Raw genomic sequence first — 26,009 nt, 5'->3', positions numbered from 1 at the left:
AGTTCGTCTTGCAATCGGAAGGTTGCCGGTTCAAGCTAATCTTGGACAGTTTCGGTCGTTGTGTACTTGGGCAAGACACTTCACCTACCGCCTACTGGTGATGGCCAGAGGGGCCGATGGCGCGATGTGGCAGCCTCGCCTCTGCCAGGGCAGCTGTGGCTACAACAGTAGCTTGCCTCCACCAGTGTGAGAATGAATGAATAGTGGAATTGTAAAGCGCTTTGAGGGTCTCGAAAAGCGCTATATAAATGCAATCAATCATTATTATTATTTCCAAAGTGAGTCAATTCCATAGACTCCCATGTTAAAATGTCCAACATAACAGCATAAACATGTTTACAGCCTTATACAAAAAGAGTTTTGATATTGTGAGAACATTCCCTGTTTACCTGTCATCAAGAACTTCTGAGCCAGTCTAATCTCGATTCTTCCACCAAAGCATCACCCAATTTTTTTGAGGCTCTGTGGAAATCAGAGACCACATTATATGCTGAATTTCTTTTTATAGCAGTTCTGAGTCTAATCAAATCTTGTTATTAACAAAACCAACAATACAAGTTTCAAAAAACACATTTCATGATTGCCCAAAGCCCAGAAATTGGGAAAAATATATTTATTTTATGTATTCTGGTTATAACAAATTGACAACACTCATCTACATTATAATGAAAAAAGCAATTTTAATGATATTGTCAGTTTGTTAGAGCTCTAAAGGTCTCAGCAAAGCCTTCACTTCCTGTTCTGTCGTAGGAACGTCAGTTAGGTGCTGAAGAAAAGGGCGTCCATGGATGCAGGTGTGGTTGGCGCCACCCAGCTGCTGTTCCATCCGCAGGAGGGTTTCCTTCACATCTTCTCTAGATAAATTTGTAGGCAGCTGCCGGGTAAGTCGGACTGCTTCACCCTGTGAGGGAAAAAATTCGAATTAAATTAAACAGCAAAAATATCACCGTGATGCTGTGTTCATTTTGTACTCAGAGCAGCTCTCACTTGTAGATAGTTTGTGACTTTCAATGGCCTACACTCCCGCACAGTTCTGGCTTTCTTGTGAAGAACTGCAGTCAGGATCTCCCTGAGGTCCTCCACACCGAGGAAAGGCACGCAGTCTGCCATTGCTGTCACTTCCAGATGTCTCTCGGCTGATGTGACGCCTGGCCAAAATAAGCAGAAAACAAGGATTAATATACTCCAGACGCTAGTACTATCTCCAGGAAAGAATAATAAATAAATATTGTGGTTTACAGCCGAACTGTTGACCAAGTCAAACAAGCAGAGGGCCAAATGGAGTGTTAAATGACTAATAGAAGCCCCAGCAGACTGGAAGGAAGCTGTCTTGTAGGGTGGAAGAATGATGGCTTCTCATTTCACGAGGAAATACTGCGAATCATGCACAATTTATTATTTTTAATACACAACTTTGGATGGTAAAAAAAAAGAAAAAAAAAAGAACAAACCCAGAGAGCCAGGGACAATTTGAAATATCTGTGCAGAGAAATACTGCAGGGTTCAAATCATTCTCTATTCTATTAAATATTTATATGAAAATAATAGCTTAAAACAATAAAATTACCTACGGCAGTAACACATTTACTTTATATTCAGATTTAATTTAAAATATCAGAAAAATTATACACAAGTTTTGGAGGATATTTTCAAGAATATAACAAAAGCAAAAGAAACTCAGCAGATTTCGTGCACTGAAAACATCTTACATGCACCGCTGCCTTCAGTCCAAGCACACCCACAGAGGCTGGCAGTGCCAAATGAAAATTCCTGGAATTTTTTAAAGGGCAACCATTCTCATCACCTGCACACTGGGGTACAAACCTACTGTGAGACCACGCTGTCGGGCAGAGAGCCAATGTCAACTGAGGTGAACCATTCCAGCAACAAAAACAACCAATACTCACAGGACATTGTATACCCTCTGCAGGCAAATATTGAAGAGGTAACATCAAAGCATGGATGAACGAGGTTCAACTGAGGAAGTCATTCTACTTTACTCTGACATCATGTTTAAACATTTGCTGGGATAAATCCTCGAAGTCTTATTTAATAGTCTCATTTCTTTCGCTCATTTACAGGTCCACATTTTTATTCTCGGTCTCTATTAGAGTAGCTCTGAATGATTTACAGTTCAAAACAATATTTTGAACTGTAAAGTTGGGCTTGGTGCTGATGCTAAATTCATCTACTGCCTTAAACAAGACCCCATAGATTTGAACTACAGCCTGGATATAAAATAAAATATAAACATTCTGTGTCTAAAAAGTAAAGTCAACACTGACATGCCTTAAACCTGCAGTCTTTCCAATAGCCAGCAGGGAGCAACTCTTGACGAGCAACATTTTAGGAGCTGGTCTTACTTAAGGAATTTAAGGTGAGTTTAGGTGACGTGGAGGCAGAAGCTAAAGTAATATTCAGCCAATTGTTTTTCTTGAATATTAATAACCCTGTTTTTTGCCCCAATATAAAGACTTACACTGATGTTTTCAGTGTCAATAAGATTACTCATAGATTTTGGTAGTTTTTGTATTTTGCAGTTTATGGCCTTTACATTTAGTATGCTTGTAGTACACATTTGGTATACTATTATGTATTTTTGTGTGCCTTACTAGTCTACGCAACCACCATTGACTGTACTGTTGTTTGTCTTGGCCAGGAAACTCTCCCCAATGACAATGACAAAGGGATGCTTTTATAAAAGAAAGCCTCAAATCAGAAGTAACTGACCCTCTGGTATAACTCTCAAATGTGCACCTTAAACCAGATAACTTTTAAGCTGGAGTGGAAATGGCATCTTACTAATTTAGAAGATCATCATTTAGTTTGGAAAAATAGTTTGTTGCACTACAATAAAATCCTCCATAAAGCTAGAACATCTTACTATTCATCAGATTGAAGAAAATAAGAACCCTAGGTTTTTTCACCACTGTAGCCAGGCTGACAAAGAGTCAGAGCTCTTCATGAATTTATTCACAAATAACATTTTAGCCATTAGAGATTAAATTATTTGTAACCATCTCATAGATGTATGGTAAACCATTTCTCTCTGATTCATTTTTCTGAGTTAACTTCAGTGATTACTTTCTCCTAATCATCAACGTGTCTCCTAGACCCCATTTCTACAAGACTGCCCAAAGAAGTCCTACCATTAATTACTGTTTTAGTCTTAAATATGATCAGTCCATCTATTACTGGATTACTTACTACAGACCTTTAGTAATTCACTAATTAAAGCTATCATTTGACCCAGCTGTCTCAGCAACTCAAGCTAAACAGAGAGTCTTCTTCACACACTAAGGTTAATTATGGAGTTCCACAGGGTTCTAGGACCAATTCTGTTTACATTACACAGATAGATTCTGTGTAATGTAAACAGTATAATTAGAAGGCACAGCATACAATTTCATTACTATGCAGATGATACCCAACTTTATCTATCTATGACGCTAGATAACACACACCAATTAGTTAAGCTGCAGGAATGTTTTAAAGATATAAAGACCTGGATGACCTCAAATTTTCTGCTTCTACAATGAGATAAAATTGAGGTTATTGTTCTCGACCCAGAAAAGCTTAGAAACAAGATTTTAAGCCGATACTTGATTAAAACCAATGGATAGTATTTCCTTGGCTTCCAGTAACACCGTGAAGAACCCTGGAGTCACTTTTGATCAGGATATGTCCTTCAAAGTTCATAATAAACAAACATGTAGGACTGCTTTCTGTCGCAGAGTAAGGGTGAAAAACTAGTCAATGCATTGATTACTTTTAGGCTGGACTACTATAACTCATTATTATCAGGATGTCCTGAAAGCTTCCTAAAAAGCCTTTAGTTGATCCAAAATGCTTTAGCAAGAGTACTGACAGGGACTAGAAAGAGAAAGAATTATTCTCCTATACTGGCTTCTCTTCACTGGCTCGAATTTAAAATCCAGAATGAATTGAACTGAAGTAAACACAATTATGTTTTTGATGAAGTATTTTCAGTATTTATATCAGACACATTAAGAGAGGCACTCAAACATACCTGAATAGAAACTAAAATGTGAGGTTTCTACAACAGAAAAGGTGGTGGTAGAAATAAAACTTCCACAGGGAAGGAAAAAACTTTTAAAAACATTATTGTTAGGTCTCAGTGACCACTGAAAATTAGTTTAGATACTATTTGAATATCAGGACCACTTCCAAGTGCTGAGACTTGATTCTAGAAGGATTTTACTTATACCAAGATTACTGCATTATTTGGCTGTTAACATTTACCACAATATCTCACAAATTCTTCACCCTTTTCATTGTTGAAATGCATAAAGTTAAGTAATCAATCAGTAATTTTGGCAAGTTTAAAATGAACATTTGGAGGTTACTACTGAAAACTCTTAAAAAACAAAAACACTAGAATTGAGAATTTATTGTTTAACATGATAAACAACCTTGTGAAAGACTGGGTGTTTTTCATTTTACCCGCAGCTAATCCGACACAGAGAAACTCTGTCAGACATAATTGCCTGTAATCCCGTTACGGGGACTGTAGGTTTGACATTTCTAACTGCTGAACTATGACATTAACAAAAGCATGAGTCACAAAACAAGAAACTTCTTGCACACAACTTGTTTACTTAGTGGACTTTTTGTTTGCAATATTTACATTTTCCTCATGTAGCCTGGAGATTAATATTATTGAATTTTATCATCATCCTCATGATTTGTTCTTGTAATTTGAATTCTGTGGAGCTTCTGCTTTTATTTTTAGCACCCTCTATGGGTTATGTAGGTAGATTGCCAGGAGTGGTATTTATTTCAGGCTGATTGGATTTGTCAGACCCTGATGAAAGCTTAAAGTTGATATGTGTTGGTTTATTTTTTTCTTCCAAGCTGTTCAAAGAATAAAATTAATCTCTCTTTTTAACAGAAGCCAGAGTACCTGAGTGGTTTTCTGTGGTAATATCCTCATAAAATAATGTCAAGCAACTTTTCCTGGATTTATTCTTTGTACCTGGAGTGAGTTTGACTTTAAAACCATTTGCCACAAGCCTAGGATCAGAAAAGAAGGCGGCTCCATTCAGCTCCGGGCTTTGTTTCTCCATGCTGCACAAAGCCTCTGTGTATTCAGCCCCTCCAAGGCTTCTAAAAAAGAGAAAAAGAGGATTTTAACATACATACAAAAAACAAAGGTAAAAATGCTTCTTTCGTACTTAGCTCTCATATATGTGCATACATTTATACAAAGAAAGTGGCTGTGCACTTTGCTAGTGAAACGTGAGTGATACGTTACCCATCTGTTAACTGTATAGGGTTCTGCAGACTCGCTGCTGGAAGTATATTATTCTCTAGAAGTCTCTTAAACAGCAAAGCTTCCTCCACTCGAAATGGGTTTAACAACATGAGCCTCTGACCACATAAAATGACCCAGGCGCTCTGAGAGGCCAGCCGGTTTACAAGACGGAGGCCCTGCGGCGCTGCGCTGCTCTGGGATGAGAGGCGCTGAAGCTGCAGCCGCAGGGCAGCCACGCTGCAGGGGAGGGGCTGTGAGGGCTTAGGAGCAGGGTTCTTCATCTTCTTCTGAGGCTGAGCGGCGAAGAGCTCATCCAGCAGCTGCTGGTTGGACAGCGGGGCCTTACGTTTCTGACCCTGCATATGGCTCCTCACACCAGGCTCTCTGGGGCCCTCAGCTGAGGCCAACTTAGTCCTTTGTTCATGATGTTCCAGGTGTTTTTTTGCCTTCTCTTCATACCTGCAGAGTTAAACCAAGCCTTGTAATGGTAGTTATGGCTGTTTCTGCTATTAAATCAAAACCTCTTTTCTAAAAAGTGTGCATAAATGAAACAAAGAGAATGAAATGAGATCAGCATAAACGTGTATTTTTAGTTGAACATAGTGGAAAAACATGTCAAACATTGAAAAGTTGGGATGGGGCAAACAGAAGACTGTAAAAGAGGTGGTGGCGTATCTCACAACTAATGAGGTACAGGACTAGCCTGACTGGGTTGTTTTTTGTTGTTCTGTTTGTTTTTTAAAAGCATCCCTGAGCAGACAGGTCTTTCAGAAGTATTTAAGGGAGTATCTACAGATTGTTCATGAGTTCAACTAATTAGAAATAACTTTTCTTGATGAAAACAACAACAACAACAACAAAAACCCTTTTTTGGTCATATACAGTTAATAATATCATAAAAGATGGAAATGCAGAGCAGGGATGTCAGACTCATTCTGCTCATGACCAAACCAAGCCAGTTTAATCTCAAGCTGGCCAGACCAGTAAAATCATTATCTGGAACAGCTGTACATGTAATGAAGTCTGGATTCTGAACCATTCATTTACAAAACAGAGAAGAATAAGTGCAATTTGAACAATATTCTGTCTCAGTTTTTGATATTAAACAATTTACTGTGGTTACAAAGAAACACTACTTTGCTGTTATAAAGCAGGTTGTAGATAATGTCTTTATCTGAAAAAAGGCTGCAAAACTAACATAACAGACTGTAAAAAGCTCAAAAACTGTGCTCTGTCAATCTGAATATTTTGTACTTTGTGTGCCAGATTCAACACTTCAGCAGCTGGAGCTTTCAGCCGGATATAGTGAAATCTCTGCAAGTAGCAAAACTAAAAAACCAGTACCGAATGTTCACAGTATTCAGCCTTTGGAAAGTACATCATTAAAATCAGACGTGTGGTGGAAATCACTGCACATGCTCAGTAAAAAACAGGGTCAGTGAACACAGTTCACCACTTCTTCCATAAAAGTCAGTTAAAATTTATCCATATAAAGATAAAAATAAGATAAAAATGACCTATGATCTCTCTCGGGAGGAGATTTTCTCTCAAGAAGAAAATTAATTCTTGAACTATTTGCCTACACAATCATTTAAAGAGTGGTGAACTGGTCAAACAGTCAGCTTCTTTAGGATCCCAGCCTCTCTCTCAGTCTTTGAGAAATACCACATACTGTAAGCGATGAAAGCCCAAAATAAATGCTAAGAAAAGGTTTTCGCCCACACATTCTTACAGAGCAGCTCCGATCTTCTGAAAAACTTAGCTTCTCCAGGATGCTCTTTTTATTACCAATGACATTAGGAATTCACCTAACCAGCTCTGAGATATTTCATTAAAAAAAATTGTATTTCCTTTTTTTTAGCATAACACACTAAGTCGTTTTTTTGTTGCTTGTCACATCATTCAAATGATGTATATTTTTGCAAATCATTGTAATCCGCTTTTCTTTACAATGTACACAGCATCTCAAGGATTTTTTTTAATGGGGTTATAAATTACATCATGAGTACCACTTTGTTCCCAAAGATCATGTTGAGAAGTTGACACCAGGGTACATTGGGTGCTTTCCTTAACAAAATAGTAATTTTATCAACTCCTATTTCCATATACTGCATCTGAGCATTTGGTCTGATGCTTTACCACCTCATTATTTAAATAGCATGTTTCACAAATTCATGTTAGCGTGCCACTTAAGTGAAAGGTGCAGAGTTATCTTATTTCACGGTTAAGACAGCAGTACAGTGAAACACAAGTCTGAACAGATGTCATTTTCCATATGCTCTTCCATACCTTATTAAAAGATCCTATAATCTGCTGATGCACACTTTCCAACCTTGCAATTACTTTAAATTGGTATGCAGCAATCTTACATAATTGGGTTCAAATGTTTGCAACACAGTGTAATGTAGTAGCTCAGCAGTTAGAAATCAAATTCTGACATGTACGAGTGCATCTGGGACAGTTTCTAAGTCACTAATGACAAATTGACAAATGACTGAAAAGTACTGCACACGTTTAATGCAAACCTTGAGCCAGGAGGATGACAAACTATTCTACCAATATTACCGTCACTGGAACAATAGGTCAATAATAGCTTAAGGGTTTAAATCCCGGCCAGGGAATGCATCCAGTAAGGGTTCCCCAGGCTAGGACCTGCCATGCTACTCAAGGTTACTTTGGAACATGATAAGAGACTTGTAACTGAAGCCACGCTAGCTCAGGCATCACCCGGATTAATAAGGTCTGGGTCAGGAACCAGGATATACTGATGAAAAGTGTGCTTTTGGAACAAGGCTATGGCATAAGCTGGCATGGGATGACAATAGGGAACTGTTGGAAAGATACTTTGAATGCAACTCCAGTTAAGGAGGAAAATGAATGGGAGAGTGACCCCCAAACTGGGAGAGTGGCTCCAACAGATTCCAGGAATGAGATGTCCAAAAAAAGCATAGTCCCAGGAACAGTAAAGATACTGCCCTAGACACTCAAGTCCCCAAGCCCCTGGTAGAGGAACTGAGATTGAAGGACAAACAAAGAGCACCCGGAGGGCAAGTGGGGAATTTTTTTAAATGTATATGCACATTTTATTTCCAAAAGTATTTGCTTGTGTACCTTCACACGCATATACACCTGAATGGCATCTCATTCTTAATCCACAAAGTTTATAATAATGTGGGCCTTTCATTGCTAAGATAACAACTTCAACCCTTCGGGGAAGGTTTTTCATAAGGTTTAGGAGTGTTTACTGGAATTTTTGGAAATTCTTCCAGAAACACATTTGTGTGGTAAGACACTGATGTTGGTTGAGAAGGCCTGGCTCAGTCTCCGCTCTTATTCACCCCAAAGGTGTTCTATTGGGTTGAAGTCAAGACTCTGTGCAGGCCAGTCAAGTTCTTCCTCACCAAAGTCAGTCACCCATGTCTTTATGGACCTTGCTTTGTGCACTGGTGTGCAGTCATGTTGGAGCAGGAAGGGACCATCTCCAAACTATTCCCACAAAGTTGGGAGCACGAAATCGTCCAAAATGTCTTGGTATTATGAAGCATTAAGAGTTCTTTTCACTGGAACTATGGGGCTGAGCCCAACTCCTGAAAAACAACCTCACACCATAATCACCCCCTCTACCAAACTTTACACTTGACACAATGCCAGTCAGACAAGTACCGTCTCCTGGCAACCAGCAAACCAAGACTCATCCATCAGACTGCCAGACAGAGAAGCGTTCATCACTACAGAGAACGTGTCTCCAATGCTTTAGAGTCCAGTGGTACCGTGCTTTACAGCATTGCATCTGACACTTGTGTTTGGTGATGTAAGGCTTGGCTGCAGCTCCTTAGCCATGAAAACCTTTTCCATAAAGCCCTCTATGCACATGTCAAGGCAGACGAGCTAATCTGAAGGCCATATGAAGTTTGGAGGTCTGTAGCGTTTGACTTGGTAGAAAGTTGGTAACCTCAGTGCTTTATGCCCCTCAGCATCTGCTCTATGGTTTTATGTTTTCTACCACTTTGTGGCTGAGTTGCTGCTGTTCCCAATCACTTCCACTTTCTTATAATACCACTAACAGATTACTGTGTATTATTTAGTAGCGAGGCAATTTCACGACTGGACTTGTAGCACAGGTTACATCCTATCGTGGTACCAAGCTAAAATTCACTGAGCTCCTAAGAGCGACCCATTCTTTCACAAATGTTTTCAGAAGCAGTCTGCTTGATTTTATACACCTGTGGCCATGGAAGTGACTGGAACACATGAATTCAATGATTTGGATGAGTGAATACTTTTGGAAATGTAGTGTGCAAGTATTTTAACCCTTTTTGGATGAATATTTAATGAGACTATCTTCTTATATCTTGTATCTTGCTGACAGGTATTTATATTTTATAACTTATTAAATAATGCGCATAACTGGCCAAGGACTGCAAAGAGAGGTAAGAGCTAAGGCAATTTTTTCATCTTTTTGTGCATTATCCTTTCAAATTCAAGAATAAAACTAAACATTTGCTTTTTTTTCTGTTTATTTATTTTAACATATCCGTCCTCATCTAACCTTCATTAATGCCAATCCTTTGACTCTGAGGGGAGCCGGGGTCAAACACAAATGCTCATTACCTCCATGTGTGCTGCGCCAAGTCTGCCCTTGACTAGCCAACTATGTGTCAGTCCTCATGCCACTTATGCGGTGTAAGTGTAGGTGAGATTTTTAAGTGGACAAAGGGACATGTGCGAGTCTAGAAATGGTCTCTAATTAAAATTGAGTGAATAGGAGTTTATATCAGTGAGTATAAATTAAATCAGTAGTTAATGCCTGTGTTTAGTCGATATGCATGGAAAGAGAAAACAAACTTGAAGCTTTAATTTGCCAAATTTAAATAGAAATGAGATGTGACCCTCTGGACAGACCAAGAGGGGACATATCATCATTAGGAATACCTGTTGCACTACGGAAATCTATGTTACCTCACCCACTATTAGGCAAAGTTGTGTGGAAATTAGAAATACAGCTCGTATCAATAAAATTTCCACAGCAGGCCTCTCACATGCAAATGGCAGGTCAGACTTTCCTCTCTTCCATCTCTGCCTTGCAAATAACAAGAGATGGAAACTCAGAAAGGTGAAGGTCTGGAAACTCACTTCTTACGGTCTTCCTCCCTCAGATTTTTCCACCTCTCATGGATAGCGACGCTGATGTCCTGCAGGCTGGCTGTGGGTTTCTCTCTCAGGACCTCAGCTCTGGCTTCCTTCTCAAAAATAGTGACAGGAGACAGCGGTGCCCTCATGGTGCGGTTGCTGATCATGTCATAGGCTGTCAGGGCAGCTCGCTTCTCCGTGATGGCATTTAATGTCTTTTTGCTTGAGCTGCTCTCACTCATGGCCTCATCTGGGACAGAGTGATTCTGCTTTGTAGGTCGATGAATTATGACAGGCTGCAGGGGTTCTCCTGATACCGGGTCAGTAAGAGCGGTCCCCCGGCTCCAGTCCTCAGCTGAAATTTGGACTTTGCTTATAGTTGCAGCTGTCATTTTATTGTCCACAAGTCTCTCCGGGGATTTGCTTGCTGGCTTTGTCACCGTCTGAGACATTTCATCATCATAAAGAGAAAAGTTAGACTCAAGATCAGCTGGAATCTGGTTTACAATCCAGTCATCTGCTATAGAAGAAGAGGAGCTGCAGTTTGAGGCCTGGTGGTCCAGCGAGGTGTCAGCACTCGATTGTTTGGGTCCATCTCTGGGGACGCTATCATTGCTGTGACTATTCTCTGCATTTCGTTCACTGTCAGCCTGCAAAGGACTAGATGGCGAAGGAAATGGCTCAGAGCTGAGGTGTTTGTCAGCTGGGAGATCAGCGTTAGGCCGAAATCCATAGAGAGAAACCAGCAATGCCTCTATTGCAGTCAATACAGTCTCCTAAAAAACAGATGAGAAAAGGTCAATTTCCTTTCTCAGGAATCTCTACAGCCAAACAAATAAACTACAACTCACTTTGATTAAGTTTGAGCTTTGTGGTTACCTTGTTATGAAGAAGAACCTGAGTCTTGTCTGGTGTCAGATTAACGTCCACCGATGAAGGTGGAACAGAAATTTTAAGCATAAGGGTGGGATATCGATTTCTGGCTTGGTCGTCTGCATACTGAGCAGTATAGTGCTGACGCAACAGCTGATGGCCAATCACAAAAAAATAAAATTTGCAGAGAAACAAATAAACAAAAAGTTTTTAATCCATAAAAATGTATTTATTGATTGTTTTATTCAAAATGAGTTTACCTTCATTATTTCTTTGTGCTGGACTGGCCGGTTGTTGACAAATATAAATGTTTTGTCAGGGTTAGATGTGCTCGTAGAGGAGTAATCAGCTCCAGGCTTTGGGAAAAAGCCCTCCAAAAGAATCTGAGAAAAAGAAAAATTAGTTATCCAACACAAAGAAGGCTAATAAGAAAAGGCATGCCATGCATTAAAAACTAGAAATAAGTCAAACAGGAATAAAAATCCAAAAAGAAACAAAAGCACTATAACATCATTCATCTATTTTCCACCGCTTGTATAGGATGTACAGCAGTCTAAATAAAGATCTTGCTCTTCCCATTACCTCCCCAAGCTCTTTCAAGGTGATATGGAGATGTTCCCATGCCAGATGAGGGCGATCGTGGCTCAAGAGTTGGGTGTTCGTCTTGTAATCGGAAGGTTGCCGGTTCAAGCCCCGGCTCAGACAGTCTCGGTCGTTGTGTCCTTGGGCAAGACACTTCACCTACTGCCTACTGGTGATGGCCAGAGGGGCCGATGGCATGATATGGCAGCCTCGCCTCTGTCAGTCTGCCCCCAGGCTACAACTGTAGCTGCCTTCACCAGTGAATGAATAGTGGTATTGAAGGGTCCCAAAAAGCGCTATATAAATGCAATCCATTAATATTATTATTAGATGAGATACATAATCTCTCCAGTGTATCACTGGTCTGCCCCAAGATCTTATACCAGTTTGGACATGTTACAAAACACCTCACTTAAAGGGGGTTTACAATGCTAACTGGTCAGATGCCATCTGGCTCTTTTCAGTGCGGAGGAGCAGTGACTCTACTCTGAGTTCCCTTCAGAAGAAGCTCACTTTTGCCATCTTATTCTTTCAGCCATCTATTGCTTGTGGCCAGGTGAAGGTAAGACCAACCAGGTTTAAGACATTGGCTTCACTTTTCATAAAGTCTCTCCTCACACTGTGGCAGAGGAGCACTAAAGCCACATTTCCATTTCGTCTCTCTCTAATTCTGCACAATTCTGTTGTCCATGTATTAAGGTTATGATATTTTACGGGTTAAAATGATCAGACTCATAAAAGAGGACCAAAGTTCCCTCTTCTACATGCAGGCCTGTTTTTGGTGTTCAGCATTTTCCCATTAAAACTCAGCATCATACATGATGACCTTTCACCCAAAATCATGCCAGAGGAGGTCCTAATGAGCTAAAATCGACGACTCAGCATAAACCTCAACAACTGTACTTAAAACTCCATTATGAATGCAAGCTAGTAAGAAATTATGGAAAACTATTAATGTTCAGCAGATTGCGAGGAGTCAACAGCTATGCTTGTTTCCACATGGTCTCAGGCTCATTATTAGCAGCAGCGCACGCCAATGAAGTTAATAAATGAACTGCTGTTTCAGGTCAGGGCACACATGCGTTTCTCCATTTCTGCTCATTAGGGTCACTTTATGAGTGTACGAATGGCACCTCTGGCCCTAAAGGGCCTCGGCTATGTGTAGTCAAGCTGGCAAAAAGCGAGTGTCACATTTTGTTCTGCAGAGGAACAGCTCTTACAGCTCTCCCCTAGCGAGGCTGGAGAAATTGTCAACCCGGTCCCCTTGATCACTGAAGCTTTGTTCTTAGGGACAAGGTGGAGAAAAGTTCCCTTTCATTGCTACGGGGAGTAAGAGGAAAAGGTGAAAGGTTGTTCTCATAACCGGGCACCAAGCAGGAAAATAACAACAACAAAGGGGAAAATGAGAGAGAAACAGGGTGAAAAGGGCTGCTCCATATCTGTCAGAATAGATTAGTTTGGAGCCTGACAGCAGGTAGGAGCCACATGACACCTACCGTGACCAAGCAGAAAGTTACAGCTCGACGGTAATTCAATTACAATCTGCAGAGCAAAGCTTAGCTAACAAAAATCACTCAGCCCTCATCAGGAAAGAACTCAAGAGAAAAGGGCAAAGAAATTGTTGGCCAGCCACCAACTGACCACATTTGCTGGCTTGAGCCCAGGCGTTCATGATGAGGTTATTAGCTCACAATCGAGTATAACGTGCATGCTCCCATTTGCTCTGCAGAAATTATCCATCATATCCAGGCATTAAATGTAGTATTGGCAGCTAAGCCTAAGGTCCTAAGGTCGTAATCATTAATCATCACCAGTGCAGATCTGGTTATTTTTAACTTGTTTTCAAATATTTTCTTAGGTTTTTGAGCGCTAGTGTTGCATAACATTAGCAACACTGACTCTAAGAAGTCCTGTTATGCATGCTGCAATGTTACACAATATTTTAACTGATCTGGATCTCAGGATGTGTTTGTTGACATCAAGCTTTCAAGGTGAGCGAGGGGAAATTGTGCTTTTCGAACACAAACGTCTGCGTAATGAAGGGCAACGGGGCCACAGGAGAAACAGCATGAGGTTCTAGCAATGAGTAGATGTGTGCGCTTGAGGCGGGACAGGGGCAGTGTGCAGATCTGAACTCATGACAATCGTCCGTCAGGGTTCTGTGCACTTCATGCCGTCTCTTTTGTTGCAATATTAAAATGTGAATTTGGGACACAAAAGGGTTAACAACCGTTTGTGTTCATCTTGCAGAATCGCTCAGCTTTTCTCCAGTTTCTACAGCTTCCCCTTAACTAACCTCCGGTTGCTCCTGGTGATGGTGGCAAGGGATCAAGTTGGCAATAGCACCGGGCCCCAGCGTGGCGAGGAGGGCGCTTCTGTTATCGGCCACTTTGGCCTTCTGCCAAAGGACCACCTGGAACGAAATGACACCCGTCCACCTCAATGAGTCCTCGTCAAGGTTATTACAGTTTTTATTTATTAGCTTTGACAATTTAATTTTCGATGTGACACATTTTTAAAGTGTTTTGATATTTTTTAAGTGCTATAGTCTGTGTTTTGGTCTTTCCTATAAAACTGAATTTTTGTCAGGGCTGAGGCTCAAAAAGGTCAGAAAAAACGTAGGAAAAGAAGAAACAAAGGAACCTTTGGTAAAATACACATATATGCACATAACAATATAGCCAAACAATAAAGAGTAATGAAACAGGAATTCGTAGTTAATTTAGTCTTGCAGGGCCAAGTTGCAGGTTGTCCAATGGTAGTTGGAAAAGACAGAAAAAGAAGGAAAAGCAAAATAGGTCCACTGTACCAAAAAGCAAGTTTCATCGACAATCACACTGTATAAACCCCCTAATGCTGTGAAAACGTTTAACATAATGTAGTAATTAAAGCTTGGACAAAAATTAAAATAAATAAATAAATTTAAAAAGATTTCCCCACATAAATTTCTAAATGTGTAAATTTTTCAAATAAGTAATCAAGAAAAAAACTCAATGCTGTATTTTTAGCAGCACCACAGTTCAGAAAATATTTTAGGTGCAAAATATGTTAACATCAGTATGTGTCTACCAGTGAATTTATCTCCTGGGTGTTGATTTCTAAAAGCACACACTGTGTTGCAGGACGTGTCTCAGATATTAAATTAAAGTTGGCACCTATAAACGGATAACTCCTGTAAACAGTTCCTGAAGAAACTATGAAACATGACACAAGCCAAATGGCAGAGCTGGAGATAAAGGATAGGGGGCAACTAAGTGCTGATTGCACAAAATGGGTTCAGTACCCTCCCCTGACGAACTCCAAATTGATTTCTATGAAAGCTATATGGTGGTCGTGTGCTCCCTTCCCTGACCTGCACCGCCTACACACTTCTGTGTACAAACTGGCTGCAGCCTGAAACTGAAGCAGAGGTCAAGTCCGCAGCTGCGATCAGCAACTTAACTCAGGCATTATAATCACCCAAATTGCAGCCACAGTCAGCTGTATTTGTGTTGGGGTGCCTGATGGGTAAGAGACGAAAATGTCTATGTAATGAAACAAGTAAAAATAGCTTAATTTTGGAGTTGTGGTGAACAGGAGATCACACAACAAACTCTTCTGCATTGCGGATACTCCTGACCACTCTATTCACAGAAAGCAGCACTTTCTCCAGGACTCTGCTCCACTACTACAGGAACATGCAATATTTCTTTTTAATTTACTTTTTATTTATTTCCTTGTCTTGAGTGTAACCACTGGTTTGCACTTTATTGTGAACCCTCTGTATTTCCATCCATGAAAACATCTCTTGATTGTAGACTTTGACTTTGTGTCAAATGATACATCCACCTCCTCATCTAACCTTCTTGACTTCGTACGATGTTATGAAATTGTATTTCTTAACCATAGAAATTATTCTGTGCTCAACCACACTTGTCTTCTGTAATCTTTCAGCCTTTTCGGTGTTGCTGGGCTGGCTGGTGTATTAGTTCTTTTTAAGCCACTTCTATAGCTTTTGTTCTCTCTAATAGATGGATTTTGGTTTTTCAGCCTATCGATGACTTCATTCACTAGCATCTCATTGGATCTCATATTGGCAGTTTCAGTAAAAAGCTACCAAATGCAAGCACTTAGAATACTTTCAGATATTTGGTCTTTTTGGACTGTCATGAAATAATGAGGGAATAGGCCTCACCTGTTCCAATACTTTTCTTAAATCCCCATTTTCCCTTCATACAATGTAATGTGTACAGAGGCAAAGCTCCAAAAAAGAAAAACATCCTGGTCCAAAAACTGCATATAGTGCTTTTTGGATCATATTTTTCCGACATATTGTCATCATACATTAAAAATACTAACTCTTACATGATTCTACATATGAGAACCAAGAGTTTTGTTCCATGTTGTCATACTTTTACCTATTTAAGCCATCCATCCATCCATTCGCTTCCGCTTATCCTTTTTCAGGGTCGCGGGGGGCGCTGGAGCCTATCCCAGCTGTCATAGGGCGAGAGGCAGGGTACACCCTGGACAGGTCGCCAGTCCGTCGCAGGGCCAACACACAGGGACAGACAACCATTTGCACTCACATTCATTCGCACATTCACACCTAGTGGCAATTTGGATTATCCAATTAACCTATCCGCACAAGCTGCATGTCTTTGGACGGTGGGAGGAAGCCGGAGTACCCGGAGAGAACCCACGCAAACACGGGGAGAACATGCAAACTCCACACAGAAAGACCCCGCCTGATGTTGGAATTGAACTCAGGACCTTCTTGCTGTGCGGCAACAGTGCTAACCACCGTGCCACCGTGCTGCCTATTTAAGCCATTTTTTAATATTTTTTAAATCATATTTTATTGTCCCCTTTAGTTCTCAATTAAGATGTTTTATTTTGCTAGACTTACTAAACTATGTATTCTGATTTTTTTTCTTGTGTTTTTATTTCTTTTTTGATGTTTTATTTACATTTTTACTTAAAAAAAATCTTCTTGTCTTTTGGGACATTTTATGTTTTGAAATAGTTGAAATAGTATTTTACTCTATTTCTCCATGTTATCTTACTTTATTTAAAAATGGTCACCTTTTTTTTTTTTTTTTACTGCAACACAGGCCTTTCCAAATTTGGGGAATAAATTACTAAATATCTAAAATGGTACACTTCTAAATTATATAAAAAAAGACCAAACACATCTCTGGTCTAAAACCAAATATCCCACAAAATGACTTCTTTTTACTTTTCAGTTTTTCACGCTGGAAAACATGCAACCTGAATATAACTAATGAGAATTAATAACTGTTGTTAGGTCAGTGTTTATTTATGATCCATCTCTTCACAGTTAATTAAATGACATTAGACATTGTGAAAGATGATATATTACTTAAGTACACATGTTATTTATGTTCAGTTAAGCTTGTGTTAGTCAAACTCATCCAACAATCAAATTGCTACCATTTGCTAAAAGAGCCAAACAAACGGCAACACATGTTAGGGATTCACACCTCTCAGAGCATCGATGTTTGCTCTTAAAGTAATTTGAACTATAGCATTCCCTGCAAGCTGTAATGTTCATGGATGCACTTGGTAACATTTTTCTTGCAGCAGCATCCAGAGGCACTGTGGCTTCAAGGCTGTAAATTGCCCCCAGACCAGGCATGAATTCAGTCCCTGGGTCTGGATTAATTTGTGAGTTTTCTTGAGAAAATCAAGATGACATTTCACATGATTTTTTTAAATTAAATGTTATATGCATTTGTGAAGTGATGACGCAAAGTATTTTGCAATCAGGGCTGCTGCCTGATTAAAGTAAATATCAATCACAATTATTTTGGTAACTCTGGCAATTACAGTAATTTTTCTTAATGCAAAAAAACCCAAAAACAAAACAGCCGTAGATAAGAGTGAGACAATAACCCTGATAAGACACAGACAGTGCAGGGAAAGGCATACAAAAACGTCAGAGCCTTTGTACTAGGAATGAAATGAGAATCGATATTATGATTATTTAACACAATCATTCTCAGAAAACAACAGTGGATTTATTAAACTTTGAAAAATAAATAAAAGCATTAATATATTATTATTAGACTTCCATGAGCTTTAATTGTAATTCAACTAAATAAACTCAACACTACATGAATGCAGTAAATCTGCTGCAGGCTAGTGGGAATGTGGCAGGGAGTGAATCTGGAATTTTGTGATCAGGGGAAAAGTAAAGGAAACGGATGTGCTAAAAGCTAAAGCGAGAAAATGATTGGAAAACTGAATGTAGCACAATAATGTTTTGATCTATATTACCTTCTTTCAGTAAAAGGTGGAGGGTAAAAATATAGCTGAAATTAAAATTCAATTAACTGCACAGGTAAAACAGACCTTCCAAAAAATCCCTGAACTCAGATCCAGATTGACTCCAAAAGCCCCACTTCTGGTCGAAATTTTAAGCAAATTTCTTCATAAATGTTTAAGTAATCTTGCTACCAAACAAATCAATCAATCAAACAAATATTAGAGCTCTCTCACTTAATGACATTTACCACTAAAAGGGATCCTCAAATATGCAGAACATGCTCCCCTTAAATTGTTAGACATGTTGTCTAACAATTTAAGGGTTGTGTGTTTGTCATTCACAGAGGTTTTGTTTCAGCAATTAGTTGCATTAATTATACTATTTTGATCACCATCTGACAGACTGTTGCATCACAAGTATTTGTAAAATGTCTGCAGGTTTTATTGTACATCATCTAATCCTGTTTAAAGATTCTCAATCAAACATTTCAGAACAAAAGATTGAGTTCGAGTTTCTCAGATGTGACGTTTTTATTAGTTTCATTTATTCTATGTCACCATTTCTTTTGTATCTTTTGGTTTTGGACTATTTTACTTATTTATGTACCTTGAAGCCAACACGGATCAAAATCTCTTTTCTTTCTCTTTAAGAAAAAGTACAATAAATCGTACAAAATAAGTCATTCAAAAGAGATACGTTAAGATTTTCTGACATTACTAGAACCAAAAAGGATGAACATAAAAAATAATAAGGCAATTAATCAAAGCTTGAGCTGTTTCTGTTTAAACTCGGCTGTTTGAATCTTACTGGAAACAAATATATTCTTTTGCATGTTTTTATTTTAAGTTTATTTATTAATGAGTGAAATTTTTATCAACCTAAATGTAGAAAATGTTCACTAGTCTTGCAGTGTTTCGGTTCGTCTTTCTCGCCTTGATAAAATCTTTAGTGTTTCTGGAGCGCCTGTAGAAGCTAAATGAAGATTTTCCATCACACGTTAACAATTTCACAGCTCACCGACTCGCATTAGCACTGACAAGAAACCAGCAGGAGGCCAGAGACAATTTCTGTCTTCAAACAGGTCGGCCAAGCTCCTCGATATTTTCCTGTAATTGTCCGTTTACACATCTGAGGACACAACCACAAGGACAAAGGGCAAAAGATGCCCGAACATCTTACAGCTGTAAGGAAATCTGGATGGAAAAAAGAGTTTAATGGCTTTATTACTTGGCTCTCTCTTCCAGTATTTAATAAATTTTTTGTTTGATTTTTGTTAATCCCCCAAAATGGACCAATATACTACTCAATAAAAAAATACACTTGTGCATTAAAACTAAAACACATTACTTAATGCATTGCATTGTCTTTGCACCCCCCAGATACAGTAGGAGGAGTGATAGTAATGGCATTAATCAAAATAGTGAAGACAACTTAACTAACTGACAATCTAACAGTATCTAACAGTAATCCTAAAGAGGTTTTCAGAGTCTTGATACATGTCAGTGTTATCAAGATGGCTACAAAACAGTACATTTATTTTCAAATCCTTAATTTAATCAGTCTGTCTTACTGAGAAAGAGAACTCTTTATCAATAGAGACCTGTGTATAAAAAAGGTAAACAACAACACAGAGAACACACACATGCTGTGTTTTCATATCTTTGTGGGGACATCTAATTGACATAATGCTTTCCCTAGCCACTTACCCTAACCATCAAAAAATGAATGCCTAATCCTAACACTTAGCCTACACCTAACCGTAACCTAATTCTAACCCTGACACTAAAACCACATTTTGAGTCTCAAAAATGCCTTCAAACTTATGGGGACTTATGGGGATTTTGTCCCCATAAGGGCTGTTGGTCCCCACAAGCATAGTAGACTTCCAATTTTTGGTCACCACTAAGATATGTAAACATGGTCTCTCTGACACACACAACCACTCTCACACTCTATACATGGTCACAAATAAAGTGAAAGAGCTGCAGATACAGCAGCTAGTTGCATCTATAGTCCCATCACACATACATGCCATATTAATATATAAAAAACTGAAGGGGATTTTCAGCTAAAGGGAATGTCATCTGAAGGCTAAGGCGGACACCTAGTGGTTGCATCAAGCTAAAGCTTTAAATCAGGGTGTTTGTATACAAAGGTGTTGTGTTTTTTTTGTAACCACAGTGGAATATGACTGATACTCATCTCCATCTTTACTTGTATAAGCGTCTTAATCACTTCCTGGCCAAACTTGCGTGCGACATTAATCTCCAGTAAAGCAGTAAAGAGTAATATGGTGTGACTATTAGGGAAAAGTGCAATGTTACTATTTCTGTGGTCTTAGTTTTGAACTGCCTGCTATGGGAATGGATCCATGTTACTTCAGAATTCATAAGTTTGCTGTTTGAATCAAGCTTCAAATTGGATTCCTCCATCAGCAGATGGAGGAGTCAAATACCACCCTCTACCACCATCTGCACCACTTATTGGACAAGCTTACTACAATACAATACCTTAAGTTCTTTATTGCATTATATTTTGATTTTTATTCATTAAATACATCTTTCTTTTTTCTATTTAATTGTAATAATAATAAGGTGCAATAATAACAATGTGCAATAAGCATACACTTATTCTTCTATTTGTGTTGTGTTGTGTTGTGCCAACGTGGGACAGTTTTTCAATTTCATTGTACTATTGTATTATGTATGACTGTGAAATGACAATAAAGAGTTATCCTATCTTATCTTATCTTATTTAGACCTATTTTATTCTGTTATTTTTTATTTATTTTATTAAGCTTCTTTACTTAACAGTTTTAATTTGTCTTGGTATATAAATCTATGTTGCTGTTTTTCTTCTTTCATCAATCTTTCTTTTTCGTTGTATTTTTATTTGCATTTTTTGTGGCTTTTTTTTAAATTACTTTAATATCTGGTGTGTGCTCTGCCTTGCCTGTATGTACTAGCACTTTGTTTTTAAAGGTTGTATATAAGTAATGTTTATTTCTCTTCTTAAGTTGTGTGGACGAGTTACTGACCTTATTGTGAACGAGCATGAGTCTCAGCTCCGGTTTGATAATGGCGTAGGCCATCAGCAGATCCTGCACCTTCTTCAGCTCCTCTTTGCACTTCTTGGTAGAAGAGAAACACTGACGTCTCACTGGAAGGTTCTTAAAAAGTTTCATTACACTCACTGTCGTCCCTGCAAAAGAAACAGAACAGAGTAGGTGACCTAAAATTATATTTTCATGCAACAATTAGAGTTGATAATATGGCAGACAAAAAAATTGCAAAAATTAAAAGTATGTACATAAATAAAATACTAAATGTATTAACACACCAAAAATAGCCTAAAAATTATATCTAAAGTAAGCTTAAAAACTGATGTAAACTGACATTTGTTTTCACTTGTTCTTGTATTTTTTTTACCTTTATTAAACTCGTCCATTGATTTATATTCCTGTTTTATTATTCCATCATTAAAGGACACTTTATACAATTAAACAATAAATAGAGTAACTAAACAGAGTATTTGTGTAATAGTAAATCTACTATGTTTTGCACAGTTATGGATGCAGACTTGCATTTTCCAATTTAACACACAATAAACAAGTGTACTTGTGTGATAGCATCACTGATTTATTATTTCCTATTTTTATATATTTCCCTATTTATTTTTCTTTTTGTTACACATAACGAAGAAGAAATCCTTAAAAGAAGATTAAAAAGAAAATAGAGAAATAAATACACTTGAATTACTTCTATTTTATTTTTCTAAAGCAAATATAATCAAGTTAATCAATAAATGCACTAATCAATTAATTTCAAAATAAACTGGAAGTTAAACAGAGAGGAGAATAAGGAGAAAGTTTTTTGTTTTTTTTTTAAATTTTGGTCCTCCATACAATCAATGTATTATTATTATTTATTTTTATCTTTCTTTATTATACTCCAATTTTTCCTGACCTTTGCTCTTCTCTATAGTGTTTACCTTACTGAACTATTTTTGGTTTGTCATATTTCATTTTAATTTTTCTTATTGAGCTAACCTATTTAAGAACTTTTGTGATGGGTGGTGTTTGATGTTTTTAAATTTTTATATTCATATTTCCATAAAAGTAAAACACTTCTATTTTTCCAATAATAATTCACGAACAGCACTGTTTATAATGTGTCTGCTGGCTGATTTTGTAAACATCAATATTAAGTTTCCTGTTCACCGGGATTAAAATAAATTCTGCCCTCATATCTGAAGCAACTTAATTTTCGTTTTTTAGATATTTTTTAAAAAGGAAGTTTTCCTTGTTGCTCTGCTGTCTGTGCCGTACCTTGACCTAAATGAGACGGCTTCTGGGAAACAATTTTCCCTGTCAAGTCCATTGTGTACTGGGTGCTGATTTCATCCTCCTCTGTCTTTGTGGTAACAGCCACCTGAAGGGAAATGACACAAAACTTCAGTTTAGCCACATTGAGGTGTCAGCGGCTGTAATTTACACAGCACGAGTGTTTGAGTTTTAATAGAACACCTCAGCCACGGCGCAAATGGAACCCAGCGCCTCCCCTCTGAAGCCGTACGTTTCCAGATGCTCCAGGTCTTCATGTCTGCAGATCTTTGAGGTGAAATGTCTCACAGCCATCACAGGAGTATCTACAGTTTTGATTCCTTGCCCATTATCACGAACCTCTACGCGGTCCAGGCCAAAATTTTCCTAAAATGTCAATAAAAGTAGTGCAACATGAAGGGAAATCAAACTCAAAGCTGTTACGATCTGAAGAGTGACTGCAGCAGCAGTCAAAATGCTCTAATATTAATGATTTATTTTCACTCACATCATTATTCATAATCATTGCATCATTAATGTTAAATAAATATGATAATAAATTCAAGTAAAATACACTAACAGGGGTAATTAACTGGAGGAAATCAGACTGGTTACTGCATTTGCTTCTGCATGAATCAAGGTTTTTAAATAAATTAATTTTTTTCCCCTGTAACATTAGCTGTAATTAAGTACTTTACCAGTTTAACATCAATGCTTGAAGCTCCAGCATCCAGGGAATTCTCGATCAGCTCTTTGACAACATTCACCACAGACGTAATGACCTGGGAGCTGGACAGCAGACGCACAGTGTCCGGGGGCAGCTGCTTCATGACTACAGTTATCTGCTAAGGTGAAACATCTGGATTTAGTGGCACATCTAGTCACAAGAATAATAGGAGAATAGCTGGCCAAGGGATAGCCCTTATAAACATGCTCCTGATCTTTCTTTTGATCCCTTGCAATAGTGGGTGACACCACATATTTGATTCGGCAGAGTATTATCCTGGATGTCCCCAAAAAGAGGATTTGTGTCCTCTGACCAATTTTATTGAATGTAATATTTATATGATCTTGGTTATCCACATTTTCAGTGGTGTCAGACTGCTTTAAGCTCATCAGATACATGCAATCTGCGCTGAAGTGGGGTGGACAAGTTCATAAAATTGTACACAAACATATAAAGAAAAACGTGTCCAAGTATTTCCCTTTCTTTCAGTGTACAGTACAAGAATATTCTTCAGTTTGTCGACACTCACTGTGTATTAGGGGCATGCATGATTCAAACTTTTTTAGTTTATTGAAGTCACTAATTAGATTTATTGTATTTATGTGATTTTTAAAAATCAGGAATCCTGTACAAAAATCTCAACCCAGAAACCTGCAGGTTACTCCCTAACTTCTTACACCTCCAGTCTTTATTTTAGCTGCCTGCTCAAACACAGCGGGCCATCCCATGTAAGTGTTTATGAGTTCAGTCTCTTAACTTCTCTACATGAAACCCAAAGAAACGCTGAACCAGCTTCAGTGGACCCTCCTGCAGTTAAAATCTATACATGGAAATAAGAGCAGATATTTCAAGGGGACATTTTATCTACATTAATTAACAACTCTGCCTTGATGACTGTAGACGGAATCCTTAACTTTTCAGGCGCTTCTGCCAGAAATACTCGTTTACTGCTGCTGATTAAAGAAATAGTATTTACGGTTTGTAAAATTGGCTGCTCCTTGATACATGAAAACGTCCTTTTATATCGATGAATTAGTGATCACAGCTAACAGTAATTTACCAGTAAAGGCAGTCAAAAAAGCAACGGCACTAAGATATATTCACTTCATTTAAGGCACAATTTATCCACATTTCTTTAAACACAAAATGAAACTGTACTTTAAGACTAGCTAACTGCTCTCCACACCTCCTTTAAGCTGCTCAGACTTGCTAGCTCAGATTTAAATTTCAATTTTAGTTCAAACTTACGTACAGATGTTACAAAGCCATAATTAGCTCAATAAAGCGGCTAAATAATACTAACATAAAACTGCTTCTCTGCTTCAATCGTTCATAACAACAGACACGGAGAACCACAGGCGGAAGTTACTGTTTTCCCGCCCTCCCAACCCCCTTCGCTGCATATTGATTGGCTATAAGTCAGGCGTAGGCGGAGTCTAAAGAGCAGTCTGCCCGGAGTTAGAGCTGGCAGTTTTGGGCATTGTTTTTCTTATTTCTCATTTTATTTACAAGAAATCTAAAAATCAGTCAATTTGTCTGTCGCACCATCTGCAAAACACAATTCATAGCAGGTCTCACTACCATCTTCTAAACGGTCCCTTTCACTCTTGATGTTATTCTCTGCACCTCTGCACCTGTGGCAGCTAACACAGAGAGACAGACAACCATTTGCACTCATACTTATGGGCAACTTATAATCACTTGTTAACCTTACCCCACTAAGTGGTTGTCTTTGGACTGTGTGAGGAAGTTGAGGTACCTATTTAGACATGGGGTTAACATACAAACTCCACAGAAAGACCTTCTTGGTGTTAGGCAACAGTGTTAACCATCATGCCACCCCATATTAAGTTAAATTAAATTAAATTAAATTAAATTAAATTAAATTAAATTAAATTAAATTAAATTAAATTAATGTTACCTGCTTGATGTGATGTGACATCCTGTGTGCAGGGATAAGAACAGGCATGCCATTTGGATATTTCTTTATTTTTCATTTTTTATGTATTTTTGATTGATTGATTGATTGATTGATTGATTGATTGATTGATTGATTGAATCTTTATTTTGAACATGTTGAAAAAGTACAACAAAATAGAATTAAAAGAGACAAATGAACAAAGCAAAACAAAAGGAAAACGAGCAACCACAACTCCAAATAACGTTCATGTTCAAAAAGGAGCAGGAAGAAGCATAAGCTTATTTAATCCCACCCCTTTTCCACTATCTAGTATCAATAGACTACAGAAATACCTCCTTGCAATTACATTATATGTTATGTGTAATTTTTTTAATATATATATATATATATGTTTCTATCTATCCATACATACGTATATACACATACGCACATATACACATTTTCAATAACCCCATTAACACCTCAAGGATACACAACCTACAAATATATATATTTATATACCCATACCAACATACCCGTGCACCCGCACACACATGAAAATATTAGACAAGAACACCCTATCAAATCTCTACCTTTTCCCTGTACCCTGTAAAAACCATATCCTTAAACCGCTTTTTAAACTTTTCATATTAAATTAACATTTAAATATTAAAAATAATTAAATTTTGTGTAACAGCACGCCACACTAGCCTTAAAATCACCCAGGAAGCACCAAGTTAACTTATGTTCACTGCACTTGTTATGAAAAATAAAAATAAAAATAAATATTTAAATATTAAATTAATATTTAAATAATTTATGAAACATTAAACATTAAATAAATAACATGTATTCCCATAGTATTTATTCATTGGCGTATTGATTGGTGTGAGCCGTTAGGGGGCGGGGAAACGGCCTTACAAGTCAAACCGT

The 26,009-nt window shown here is 38.1% G+C and overlaps 1 protein-coding gene across 6 annotated transcripts; it reads right to left on the bottom strand.

Annotated features, from left to right (window-relative positions):
- Nucleotides 1-580: 580 nt before the first annotated feature.
- On the bottom strand, nt 581-24,569 carry pms1 (PMS1 homolog 1, mismatch repair system component). Of its 6 annotated transcripts, none has more exons than XM_080903871.1 (13): nt 24,480-24,569; nt 23,148-23,294; nt 22,654-22,836; nt 22,456-22,558; nt 21,166-21,329; nt 14,157-14,273; nt 11,539-11,661; nt 11,285-11,431; nt 10,409-11,181; nt 5,276-5,734; nt 4,997-5,127; nt 988-1,148; nt 581-901 (listed from the first exon to the last, which is right to left on the bottom strand). In XM_080903871.1, the coding sequence occupies exons 2-13, from the start codon at nt 23,277-23,279 to the stop codon at nt 701-703; spliced, it is 2,694 nt and encodes an 897-aa protein (XP_080759997.1). In that variant the 5' UTR covers nt 23,280-23,294; nt 24,480-24,569; the 3' UTR covers nt 581-700. The 6 variants fall into 6 exon arrangements, with proteins under 6 accessions (XP_080759997.1, XP_080760000.1, XP_080759999.1 ...); XM_080903874.1 differs by having other exon boundaries at nt 23,148-23,291; nt 24,480-24,568; XM_080903873.1 differs by having other exon boundaries at nt 24,425-24,536.
- Between the last annotated feature and the right edge of the window lie 1,440 nt (nt 24,570-26,009).

The sequence above is a fragment of the Rhamphochromis sp. 'chilingali' genome, assembly GCF_963969265.1.
Source record: "Rhamphochromis sp. 'chilingali' genome assembly, chromosome: 14".
Lineage (NCBI taxonomy): Eukaryota > Metazoa > Chordata > Actinopteri > Cichliformes > Cichlidae > Rhamphochromis > Rhamphochromis sp. 'chilingali'.
This window is presented reverse-complemented; position numbering and strand designations above follow the sequence as displayed.